Consider the following 14,440-nt stretch of genomic DNA (forward strand, 5'->3'; position numbering starts at 1 on the left):
GTCCCGGGCAATGAACGGTGGTGGTGGTTGGGGGGGGGGGGTTGTGGGGACTGGAAGTGTCACAAGACGGGTGTCTTCCCCTACGGGATTGGGATGGTTGTCCCTTAGCACAGATCCGTGCTAAACTAACACAAAATCTTCGGATTTTGATCTAGCTAAGATTTGTATAAAAAAAAAAAACGCAGGAAAAAAAGATAAAGCGTAACGGAAAAGAGGGGCAGTGAGAAAGGAATTTACCCACAGAAAAACTGTAGAATGAGAATTATAAAACCTTTAGCCTTGAACGACTTACCTTCTGATGGTTCAAGCTCCTTCAGATTGTGGGGTTGCTCATCCTATCAACAATTTCTTGGGATATCAGTTTATTTTTATCTAAGATTGGAGCGAGACAATATTGATAACGAATTTCTATTAATCAGCTCAGATAGATGCTGCAAGAAATTGTTTATCCATCATATCACTTTTAAGACTAATTTAAAAACAAGATTTCATTAAAGAAAACTATTGTTCACCCGGGGAATGATGTAGCGAGTATAAGTTTCCAATAACTGGATTACAAATAAATGTTCAGCCAAAAATTTACAGAAAGGTAGATGTGAAAAAAATTACAGAAAGTTTTAAACGAAAACTCTACATTTTTTAAGGTCATGTTAACATATATTCCTAACGTAAACTTATTCAGAAATTTATCTTAAGTGATGGGGAAGATATTCCGATTTTTGGAAATCTCTTTTCATTATGTTTCAGAGTATAAGGAAAGTCCTTTTCTTAGTAGCAGCTTTCTTCTTCAGTAGGATCACCCTGCCATGTTTCAAGTTTTTAGTACTAATAGAATTTATTTTGGAATTATGGAATCAATCCTTAATTCCAATAAACCACATCAGAGGTGATATGAAGAAAACACTAACATATTTTTTAAGAGGTTGTTGCTCTTAACATACACACAATAATTTCAAACTTTTATCACAAAATCTTAAAAAAATCAAGGATTAGGGGCTCTATTTTTAACCCGGCTTTAATCTCGTTACTACGTAGCAATGCTTCTCTTCCCAAAACCTGGAGTATACATTCTGAAGTTTGGTGGACGTCGGATAAACAGTTTTGTATCGGAAAAGAATTTACGTAATTATATTATTCTGATAAAAGCGTAGACACATACCTAGATGAACAGATAATTGCAAATAAGCTGAGTTTGATTTTTATCATCAAAAAAACTTTAGCCTTATATAAGTCCCCAAATCAAAATTGCTGGTTAAACAGTGATCAGTACCATTAGTTTCCTCTCCTAGAAGGCATCAGTAAGTTTCCTCTTCATAGAAAGTTCATTCAACGTAAAATTTTTCAAGAACTTCCCGGTTAACGCCAGACAAATCTGAAAAAAGAAAAATATAAAAGCATGATTTTTTTTTAGTTATAACGCAGGAACTTATTTGGATTCAAATATCGTTAAGAATAACATCGATTTATTAGTGAATGAAAATGAACTAGTTTCTCGTTACCTTTTTCACTGAATAAAATATACTGTTGCATATCAGCATTCCAAGTCCTGAAATTCAGGTAATATTAAGTCCTATAGACCATTCCCTTTATTCAGGGAGTGGTCGTTTAGTGAACATCATTACTCTCAGAGAATGTAAATCTAATCGTATATAAAAGAAAGTAGAAGAGGGTTTTTGTCTGTTCAGGATGAACAAAAAAATTACCACCCGATCTTTCGCAACTAAATTTTTATCTATGTCTCTTGGCATGACTAAGGAGGTTCTGGATATATTTCATCTTAAAAAATCTTTAACACACACACACACACATATATATATAATGTTGTAGTGGAGCATTTCCGGTTGAAACGCAAACTTTTAATGAATTGTAAGCTTCTAGTGACTATTGCTGTGTGAGCTGGAATTAAACTGATTGATTATAAACAACTAAAAATCAATTTCTAGATTTTTTGAGTTTCAAGGGTTAAAATTGATTTTTGATTTTTTTTTAAACCCTATTATCTTTTTAATTTCTCTGTATTGTTACAGAACTTTGTTGTAGAATTTGTTGTTTTTCATTTGTATGAAGAAATCGACCTCATTTTTGGTGAGTGAAATCTTCATGTCAATAAACCAATTTCTGGATTTTTGAAATTCGAACTTGAAATGGGGTGAAGAAAGGTCTTTGAATAATGATTGTAAATTTCCCAATTTCGATTTCGGCTTGAAAATATTCTTCAGAAAATTATTTAGAAACCATTTTCGGGTTTTTTTAATTCCGATTTTTTAATAAGCTTAAGCCCAATTATAGATACCCTGTTTCTAGGTGTTTTATTACGAAAAGAAATAAACTTTATAACATATGAAATATTCCAAATGAAAAATAAACTTCGTGATTCTTATTATTGTACTTAACTTGTGGGGACTTGATTTATACCATTTTACTCAGAATCAAATTCTCTATAAGTTTTTTAAACCCTTTATGTGTTTATTATTCATTTAACAAAGTTATTTTATGCCAAACATAAAACAATGTATTTTTTGACCCCGATTTTTATGTCTTTTACCGCAGATTTCTCGAAAATTAATAAAACCTACTGTTCGGGAATTTTTAAAAATTTTGAAGGTTAGATTTCATATAAAACACTAAATTTGCCTCTATTCTCAAGAATTACATTCTGGCTAAATGTTATCGAAGGCGCAGAAATCAGAGCGAAATCTTTCGCCAGTCGATACTCGCTAACGTTCTCGAACCTGTGTTTATATGAACATTTTTCTTTCTTTATTTCAGCTATCCTTTCTTTCTTTTTCCTGTTTTTAGCCTCCGGCAATTACCTTTCAGGTAATTTCAGAGAATGAATGAGAATGATATGTATGAGTGTAAATGAATTGTAGTCTTGTACAGTCGCAGTTCGACCGTTTCTGAGATGTGTTGTTAATTGAAACCCAACCACCAAAGAACACCGTTATTCACGATCTAGTATTCAAATCCGTGTAAAAATAACTGATTTTACTAGTACTTGAACGCTGGAACTCTCAACTTCCAAATCAGCTGATTTGGGAAGACGTGTTCACCACTAGACCAACCCGGTGGGTTTATTTCAGCTACCCTATTCCTATATTTTAATGATGAAAAACTAACTTATTAGCGTATAAAAATTCACAATCTGAGCATAATTCAAGCCCAGAATATTTCGAAGAAAAGTTGATACAACTGTACCATAGTAATCGAGAGTGGGATAGGGTAATTTACTCATAAACTAATTTTTTTTTTTTTTCATTTTTCAACATATAGTTAGCATTTTAAGCTCCCATATGATATTTTGTTAGCTAATTTTTTATTGTTTAACTTTGTTAACATAATTTGTAAGCTATAAATAAACAATACTAGACAAAGAATTAGATCATATCATAAGTCACATATTATGACATTATATCTAATACTGAAGAATGAGCCTCAATGGACAAGATTAATCATGTCTGTGCAGGTCAAAACATGTAGCTGAAAACACAGCTGTGTTGTTTATATTAAGCACTGGATTTAGGAATGAAATAATTTTTTTCAGTCTGATTGCTGTCTTAAGTTTGTCAACAGTGCAGCGTCATAATGTTTCGAAAGTTTGTAAATGATGTGGATACCTTTTGTTATGTACGTAGTGAGTTTACTGTAAAATCAAATAGAAAAAAAATTACACTTTTAATTAAAAAAGCATACAATTTGCACTTTTAGTGTAAAATTGGTGACCAGGATAAGACAAGGCTCCTCATATAGTATACACTAATTTTTCTGTATATTTAAGAGGATGGCTGAAAGGTACACGGAAGGCTTTGCCATTTGGTGTACCTATGATTTGGCGTGAACCAAAGGATCACGTAACCAATTGTTACTTTTGTTTAATAAGTGTGTCTGGAATTTCTAAAAATCTAAACATACTGTAAAATATCCTTCATTGCAATCTGCAATCAGGCCTGTACCTCAAAGTGAAATTATTCCAGTTCCTGAGCTACCTGAATGCTTCGAAAGCAGCGATGAAGAATCAGGCAGTACTGAAGAAGAAAACAGTGATGCTGATTTTGAATTATCTTCCAATAAGTCATATCTTATATCATACGGAGAAATAAATGACTTGGTTAGGGATTTAAATTTATCAAAAGATCAAGCTGAACGGTTAGGATCACGACTGCAAGGGAAAACTGTAATTTACATTATATGTAGAAATTAAATATCAATGCTACTCTAATGTATATCTAAACCAATATACAAAAAAACAACTAATTATGAATGATTGATAGCTACTATAGGGAATCCCCTGACGTCATAGACAGTGTACAGTATGTTATAATAAAATGCATTTATAACAAATTATGTATGAATTGTGATGTAGAAGCTGCTTGATCGATAAACTTACTGTATTTTGCAGCTTTATATGAAATTATTTTAGTCACGAAGATCTGAGGGAACATTTATAATAAAAGAATCATTAACTTGAAAAAAGATGTTATACTCCATTTTTGCTGAAAGTAATGATGATAGATTGATGCAGAACCTCATCATAGTTTTTCTTAAATTTACAAGATGAAGTAGTAGATTTATTGAAAAATTCATAGTGAAAAGTGGGTTTGAGGTGAATTGACATAAGCGAATTTCGCTCGCGCTAGTATCTCGAGAACGGTGGCTGCTAGACGCATGGGAGTAGGACCTATTATTTCGGACAAATTACCCTCGGCTCAGCCTTTCAAAATCGCGTTAAAAATGGCCTAGGACGCACCGTTTTCAGGATATGCGCTTTTTTTATTTAATAAAATATACGTCTAAGAAATCCAATTTCTGATATAAAATATAAATAAAATTAAAAAAAGTAAAAAATAAAAATAAAATAAAATATAATAAAATTTAAAAAAATAAAAATAAATGTCAATAAATAGCTAACACAACGATAAAAAATTAAAAATCTACAATACCCGATTTCGCTGAAAGAATGATGATATCCTACATCATCATCATAAATTAATCATGATGTTTGTAGTTAAAACATAAGTTTTACTATGAATTTTTCACTAAATCAACTATTTCTACATGTAAATTTAAGATGAACACATTCATCATTGAAAGTCGGCGTTCATTAATGTAGTCGTGAAACACACGTGAGGTTTAAACATCAATTTCTTTGTTAATTCTTTGTTGAAATTTTGACTAAACTCAATCCCGTGTTTTGCTATGTATTTTGCAGTAAATGCACTCTTTCAGCGTGAAAATTTAAATACAAGAACGGGTAATTTTGGAAAACATAGCGTGAGGTTTCAACTTCACTTGACTAACACATTATGGCTGACGCATCTTGAGAAAATGAAGTTTAAACCTTATGTTTTTATACTACTCCTTTCAGTATCACAAGTTACACTTAACATTGACCGCAAAAAAAGATTACTACAGTAACCGCCCAATCAGAAGAGGAAAGTCGATAAAACATAGACTAATGAAAACACACATTCACCCTTTAATAACGTAGAATACATCTAACATTGACCGCTTGGAAAAATTAGTTCAGTAACACCAAATCACAAGAGGAAAGACGATAAAAACTGAACCAATGACTATACACAATCAGCGAAAAATATTAAAAATTACATTGAACAATGACCACTCGCAATGATAACTTCAGTAACTACTCAATCAGAAGAGGAAAGCCGATAAAAAATGACTAATAACAACATAAATTCAACCGTAAATATCGAAAAGTACATTTACCACAAACTACAATCAATGAATAATTCAGAAACCACCATGTCAGAAGAGGAAAACCGATAAAAATTGAACCAATGACCACTCACATTCCCCCTTCAAAATCGCAGATTACACTTTACATGCACCATTATAACAGATTATATCAGTAACCCTCTAATCAGTACACGAAACCCGATAAAAATTAAATCAACGACAAAATACATTCACCGTTCAAGATCGCAGAATACACTTACATTGACAACCCGAAAAGATTAATTTAATAACTACCCAATCAGAATACGAAAGCCGATAATAATTGAAACAATGACCACACACATTCACCGTATCCTTACAAATATTATGAATGTGAATGTGAATTTGTTTTTTGTTACGCTTTTGCGCAGAAACTACTCAACCGCTCATCATGAAACTTCGTACACATATTCTCAAAGGTATTGCAAAGGACATAGGGCACGTTTTAGTAAAAAAAAATAATCTTTTTTCGGGAGGGTAAAAAAAATTATATCGGTAAATATGATTGTCCGACAAAAAATTTCACCGATTTCAACGCCATCTGGCGTTCCAGTAAGTAAATGAAATAAAATGCCAATCCAACACTGTAATACCGATGGTCAAGTCACTATTCAATTGAGTATATAGTGCTTCTGCTGTTTCGATTTCTTCTATATTTATTGTTATTCTTCTGTCACATCTAAGCAATACTAAAACTTTTACAGTTTTTGAGGTTAGATGCCTGTTTATTGTTTTACTTCTAACGCTATTTTCAGTTTTTACTCTGTTTTTTTTTGGTGTAAAATGCCTCGGAAGCGCAAATCTAACCTGTCCAGAGATTCATCACGGGCCCGGGCGGCAAAAGTTGCTCGAACTCAAGAATCTTCCGCTCACGCAGAACTAAGACGACAACAACAAGCAAGGCGACAATGTGCTTTGAGGGCTGGTGAAACAACTTCTCAGAGACAAGAAAGGTTTTATAAGTAAAATTAAGTAAAATTTTTAAGTAAAATCGGAAAGTATAACTCTTGCTTCCAAATGACATCCTTTGGAGTAGAAAAAGTGATAAGAATGCCCGGATTTTCACCAAATTTTACTGTACAAGGACAGCAAGGACAGATATATCATCAAATTGGATCACTTTTTCCAGCAGATAATGAACAGCATAAATTTTTTCAGGTGTATTTTATGGGTGATGAAGAAAATGAAGTTAACCGTCGTTGTCAGTATATTGAAGGAGTCGAAAGAGATACAGTATTGAAAATTCAACAAATGTTACACAGCCACAATTTACTGGTAAATACCTTTAAAAGTGCAATAGAAAACTGGCCTCCAGATAATTACATAGTGGTCATTCATGCTGATCGGAGTCCACGTGGCGAACATGAGAGGCGTTATAATGCGCCGATGATCAATGAAGTTGCTGTTTTGGTTACTGGTAACCCATGCTCTCCACGAGACATAGTGTTACGGGCACATGATAATACGCTGAAACGCGTAGCCGATACTCATAAATTTTATGATGCTTTGCAGTACCCGTTAATTTTCAGTAAAGGTGGGCCAGGATATGATTTCAATATTCCAGTCATTAATCCAACAACAAGACAACCAGTTCCCAATAAAAAAGTTCCCTGCATGGATTTTTATGCGTATCACATGATGCTTCGAGAGCACGACTTCAATCTCCTTTCGCGGTCAAGGCAACACTTTCATCAATTGTTGATAGATATGTATATTAAAGTAGAGAGCGAACGCCTTCGTTACATTTCTATAAACCGGACGAAATTACGCGCTGAAAATTACATTCATCTACAAGATGCGATTAGCGCAGATGGTAATATTAGACCTAACGACAAAGGCAAGATGGTTATTCTGCCTTCTACTTTTGAGAACAGTCCCCGTTATCTGCATGAATACACTCAAGACGCTTTCACTTATGTACGAACTTACGACAGGCCTGACCTCTTTGTAACTTTTACCTGTAATCCTTCGTGGGAGGATGTAAATCAGCTAATGCCTGAGCATAAAGCCACTGATCGACATGACATAGTTGCTCGCGTATTTCGTTTAAAGGTTCACCGCGAACGAAGTCGCGGGTAAAATACCCGCAACTATGGTATGGTATTTTTATACCCAATCAGAAGAGGAAAGTAAGGTAAAAATTAAACCAATGACAACAAAACTTCACGCTTTAATGTTGTTCAATATGCTTAATATTGACCGCTGTCAAACATTACATCAGAAACTACCCAATCAGAAGAGGAAAGCCGATAATAATTGAAACAATGACCCCACACATTCCCCCTATAATATCATATATTACAGTTATTATTGACGGCTTTGGAAGAATACTTCTGTAATTAGCCAATCACAAGAGTAAAGCCGATAAAAATTAAACCAATGACAACACACATTCTCTCTTCAATATCGCAGAATACACTTAACATTCAACGCCCTCAAAGATCCGTTAGAAACTTCCCAATCAGAAGACGAAACCGACAAAAATTAGACTAATTGCCACACATATTCTACCTTTAATGTAGCAAATACACTTGACATTGACTGCCCTCAAACATTACTTCAGTATCTATTCAATCCGAAGAGGAAACCGATAAAAATTAGACTAATGGCAACACACATTCTACCTTTAATATTGCAGAATGCCCTTGACTTTGATCGCCCTCAAACATTACTTCAGTATCTACCCAATCTGAAGAGGAAACCGATAAAAATTAAACCAATGACATCTAACATTCAATCTTCAATATCCCAGATAAACAATTAACTTTAACAGCCCAAACAGATTATTTCATAACTCTCTTACCAGTGTAGCAATGCCGATAAACATTAAACAAATGACAACATGTATTCCTCCTTCCATTTCGCCGATTATACATAATATTCACTATCCTAAGAGATTACTTCTGTAACACTAGAGTAGGAAGATGATAAATATTAAACCAATATCAACACACATTCACCCTTCAAAATTCCAGATTACACTTATCATTTACCGCCGTAACAGATTGTTTCAGTGACTCTCTAGTCAGCGTAGGAAAGCCGATAAAAACACTGATAAACATTTTTTTTCCTAACATACGATTCATGATTTTAATCTTTTTTTTTGATTCAGAAAACGAATATGAACTCAGAATATTTGTATCACCAACAATTTTTGAAAAATGTTCAATTTTTCTTGTAAGATCTTTTCATTTTAACGTAAAGCTAGGATTTTAAGCTCTTATATTGTATTTTGTTAGTTCATTTTTTATTGTTTAACATTGTTAACATAATTTGTAAGCTATAAATAAAGTATACTAGACAATTATTAGATCATATCATATCGTATCAGTATATCTAGTATTAGATCATATCATAATCATATATTATGTCATCATATCTTCCTTATCATATCAAAATTTCGGGGTTTCGAAGCTGATGAAAAGTAGTTTCTCAGTACCTTATTGATGAAAATAATTTGGTTAATTGCACAAATATTGATGAGCTTATGTTGCACTTAGGAGAAGTTCATAAACCTGAGGACTGGAGTCTTTTCATAGATTCGTCCAGGTATAGTTTAAAAGTGGTTCTACTACACACCGGTAACAAATATCCTTCGATACCGATCGCTTATGGTATTAATTTGAAAGAGATATACGATGTGATTAAGGACGTTCTTGAAAAAATAGCTTAAAAACAAAACATAGCTGGAACATATGTGGTGATTTGAAAGTTATAGTTACTTTGTAATGCATGCAGTTAGGCTATACTATGTACATGTGTTTTCTTTGCAAATTGGACGGCCGAGTTAGAGATAAATATTATGTTACCAAAGAGTGGAAGAAACGAGACAACTGAACTCCAAATGAAAATGAAAAATATTATTCATGAGCCCTTAGTTGAACCCAAATATATTTTTACCCCTCCCATATAAATTTAGGATCAATAAAAAATTTTGTAAAAGCAATGAAGAAGGATTTTTGTACAATGTTGGACATTAATTCGGTATATGCCTAAGGCTATTTATAAAAGAAAAGCATTAGCGAAATCACTCTTAACACAAGTACGGCCACGCAAAATTATAAATTTTACAGATTTGAAATATATTTTCCCTTAATTTTTTTGTAGTTTAATTTATTTAAAACTAGGTGCGAGAGAAAAATTGTATTTACATATCTGTAATGTATGAAAAAAAGAAATTCAAGAATTGATATCACACTTGGAGAAACATTAAAAACTTTTTTTTGTCCATCTGAGTTTATGTTATGTATCATTATTTTATTATAATCTATTTTTTCCGAATATGACCAAAAGTTTTCCATCAAATTATAAAATTTTACCAATTAATTTAGCGTATGCAATTTAACAAACCCCTTACAAGTTTCTTTAATAAAAACAAGGCTGACATGCAACTTTTAACTTCTTTATTATTTAGAATATGGTACTTATGATTACATGTGATTAGTAAAAATACTATTATTACTTAGAATATCTCAGAAATTGGATTTCTGAAACTAAAGAATTTTCCATTGACAAAAGTCACATTTAACAAAAAAAAAAAAATGTTAACTTATAGATCACCGAAAATAAATAATCTTTAATATAATTTCTCTTTGCATGTTGTCGGCGTTTGTTAATGTCTTATGACCACAGCAGTTACCCGTAACAATTGTTTATAACCATTAAATCTAGATTTAATGACAAATAAAATATTAAATGTTATAAAGACGTATGTTTATACAGAGATTCATTAAATTTACTAATTACTAATCTGTACGTGTATTTAATTTTTTCAAATTCGTATTCGCCAATATAAAACATTACTATTTTTTTTATCTTCACAGAATTTTACTTGAATGTATATATATATATAATTAACTGATTGTTAGAATGCATCCTAACGGATTTATTTATATACGTTTGTAATGTCATATTAAAATAGATTAATAAATAATTTATAAAAGTCATTGTAGAATAATATAATACAAAAAAACCTATTTTTAACCTATTTACTGATTAATGTATTAAATTCATTTTTTTCTTTTTTGGTTAAAATTAATGGTTTCGCGGAAGATTTCTGCTCGCAGAACGTTATATGTTGAAATAAAAGCATATTTAAAACAAAAATATAAAAGAGGTACGTTTATAATCTCAGACAACGATATAAAAAATATGATATTGAATCGATTAAAAACAATTGAATAGATTAATATGATATTAAAAACTTTTGTTGAATCGTTTAATTTAAGATGATATTAATTAAACTTAAAAAAAAATCTGATGTAGACATCACACGACTTTCTTGTTGCCTATTAAATTACATTTACACATTTTTTTAAAATGAAAAGTACATAAAAGTTTCTTTCATTAATAACTTCTGATTTTTTTTGTTATTATTGAATATTATTTATTGTAAAACTTGTTTACAATGGGAAGTTAATAATTAATTATTAATAAATCAATATATTTAAATTTAAAAAAAAATTGAAAAAAAGGAGAAGAAGTCTGATTCGAACCGATGTGCCTTCTCCTTAAAAGATTCGAATATTTCATTAATTAAAATTTCATTTTGGTGTAAGTCTGGAACCAGTGAAAATAAGTACCACTTACGATATGTCGTTGAAAAACTCTCAATGCAGGCTTATTGCCGCAGTTAAGAAAAAGTCCAAAATCCAAATTTGTTTAGATTTTGGGCTTTTTTTGGACACTTTTGGTTTAGTCAATTGTAATCAAAAAGAGAGGTGCAAATTAGATGTTACAACAGTCCTAAATGAAAATTTCAACATCCTACGGCTAATTGTTTGTGAGTTATATACGAAAATTCATACATAGATACGTACGTACAGATGTCACGCCGAAACTGGTCAAAATGGATTCAGGGATGGTCAAAATGGATATTTCCGTTTAAATCTGAAAATCGAAACTTTTCCCCATCATAATACTTCCTTTACTTCGTACAAGGGAGTAAAATTCTGACAACAAAGTTGTAATACTTTCCTGGCATTGGTTATTTATTCTTATATAGAGGAAAATAATTTTACATGACATACGTGGTAAGAATTATTTTTTGGGATGGGGTAATTTATGATGAAGTTTTATTGTAAAATTATAATCATTAAAAAAATAAATGATAATATTTTGGTTTAAATAAATTAAAAGTTTTAAAGATCCACAAAATCGGCATTTTGCAATTTCTTCTGCTCCTCAACTTTAAAATCACCTTCCAAGAAATTTGTTTGATTTTTGTACGTTTACTATGTTAAATGTAAGAAACTTAAAAAAATTCCACCTAAAAAATGTACAACCAGTAAAAAGTTACCGATATGTTATCGGTTAATGTTATAAGAGTTTACTATTTAAATTTTTAATAATATTGAAAGTTTAAATAAACTAAAACACGTTTTGAAAAATTAAAAATATCTATATTTTTAAACTTTATCAGCTTCCCTATTCGTAATACTGCTTCCAAATTATTATTCTTTTTGGGTCACCTGCATTACTACTAAGCCTAGAAATACATAAAAAAATTCGGAAAAAATGTGTAATAAATAATATTTTTTTCAATTTTTGGAGAAGGGGGAATTTTGGGGCAAATTAAAAAAAAAATGGTGAGAAGTATGCATGCATGTAGTGCACTAAATATAAGGTGGGATTATTATGCAAAATTTTGAGCAAATTGACCCAAATCCTTTTTCATCCCTGGAAAGCAATAATAACCTTAAAATTTACCCAAAAATTTTCCCATATTCACGAGTCTTTGTATAAAATTTTATCAAAATTGGTTTGATAAAAAACCAGTTTTGTCAAATGTTAAGTCGTCAAAAGTTATTAATATTCAAACATGCCAACCCACGTATATATATATATATATATATATATATCGTATGTACGAACATTATCTCTCCTTCTTTGTTTTGGGGTTTTGGGTCATGAAATATCGAAAAATGCAAAACGTCCGTACCCCATTTTTGACTGATTATCATACTTTCCTTCTTGTAACATAGATATAGATCAGTGATCTCCAAAGTGGGGTAAGTTCTCCAGGGAGTACGCAAAGCGATACTTGAGGGTATGCCAAAGAAGTAGAATAAATAATAAGTAATTTGATTTTTGATTACACACACACATTATGTTTTATTATATATTATATGGGATACAACTTCTAATTATTTTCGTCTTACGAGTACACAAACAAAAAAGTTTGGAGATCAGGTGCTCTAGATCTATGATGCCAGACAAAGTAAAAAAAAAAAAACCACTAAAATTATTAATTTCTTCTAGTTAATAGTATACTTGATGTAATTTACTATATTATATAATATGATATATTAATATATTTATATCGATATACTTTTGGCCTAAAAATAGTACAGACACGCGCGCGACCGCACACACACACACACACACACACACACACACACACACACACACACACACACACACACACACGCCAGAAAAAACAGAGGATGAAAGATAATGAGAGAGGGCAAAGGTGTGAATAATTGTGCGGATTCTTTTGTTAGTTAGAAGGGATAACTTATTGTAGAAACAAAGGTGTGGGTGGGTAAAAATTTCATTTGTAGTTGAGTGACTATGATTCTGAAGTAAATTATTTTAATTTTGTGATGTTGCAGAACATAGATCCACATTCCATAACAAGGCGTCATACAATCCATATTTACTATATAGCTGAATTACTGGACGATTAAACAGAATACAGGTATATCCTCATTCTTTTTAACTGGTTTTATTGGCTAAAAAATAAAAATATTTAGAAAACAAGTTAATTTTGCTTTATTAACTTTTACAAAAGGTTGTATTCCTGGAAACGTAATTCGTATAACTTTAAAAAAAATTTAATGACGCATTTTAAAACATTTAAACGTTGTTTTTAATTTATGATATATGCTATAAAATTATTATTATATGTTAAACAATTTTAAAAAATTTTAAGAAGTTTCCAACTAAAGTTTTATTAAGACTGACATTAATACATAAAAATAATAATAATAATAATAATAATTTTTTTTTTTTTTTTTTTTTTGTGGAGGGAGGTGGAAATGCATTTACGCACGGAGAGTCGGGCTCCCGCTGATGGTATTATCCAATCACTATCAGCGGACTACCGACTAAAACCACCCCCCTTTCTACCAGGGCTCGACCCGGAACCGTTTAACATATTACTTCCGGTCGAGTCCTCCTATACTAGCCTGTTAGGTGCTACCTAATTTTCAGGACTGTCCAGGTCAACCTTTTTGGCCCTAAGTATGTTGCCGACGAATCGGGCTACGCTTTCCCAGCTGCCCAGGTCACGGAGAATCATCGCAACCACGTTGTGGGGACTCGGTGCTCCGTGATCCGCCTCTAGTGTCCCTCGATCTGCCGCCCACCGAGCACATTTGAAAAAGGTGTGCTCAGCGTCGTCCCGTACACCGGGACAATACAGGCAGTCGGGGGACGGCGCTTTCCCTATGACATGGAGGTAAGCGCGGAAGTACCCGTGACCCGTTAAAAATAGGGTCATGTAGTACTCTACTTCTCCATGCCGTCGCTCCGTCCACGGTCTGACCAGAGGAATAAGCCTTGCGGTCCATCGTCCTCTGGTCTCATGGTCCCAGGTCTCTTGCCATGCGAGGAATGTGCGAGTGCGATCCTCGTTGGCAATGGTCACCCGGTCTTCGCCTGCCCGTCGCCTCCCGTAGATCGCCTGGCGCTCCCTTGCTAA

At 32.3% G+C, this 14,440-nt stretch overlaps 1 protein-coding gene across 2 annotated transcripts in view; it reads right to left on the minus strand.

Annotated features, from left to right (window-relative positions):
- Positions 1 to 14,440, minus strand: part of Hpr1 (THO complex 1-like protein Hpr1) — a 132,535-nt gene that overhangs the window by 84,994 nt on the left and 33,101 nt on the right. For both annotated transcript variants that reach the window (XM_075369460.1, XM_075369461.1), the window contains one exon: positions 1,271 to 1,372. In XM_075369460.1, the coding sequence (XP_075225575.1) occupies positions 1,271 to 1,273 (3 nt within the window). In that variant the 5' untranslated portion in view covers positions 1,274 to 1,372. The remainder of the gene's footprint in view (positions 1 to 1,270; positions 1,373 to 14,440) is intronic.

This window comes from Lycorma delicatula, chromosome 6 (assembly GCF_047948215.1).
Source record: "Lycorma delicatula isolate Av1 chromosome 6, ASM4794821v1, whole genome shotgun sequence".
In the NCBI taxonomy this organism is placed as follows: domain Eukaryota; kingdom Metazoa; phylum Arthropoda; class Insecta; order Hemiptera; family Fulgoridae; genus Lycorma; species Lycorma delicatula.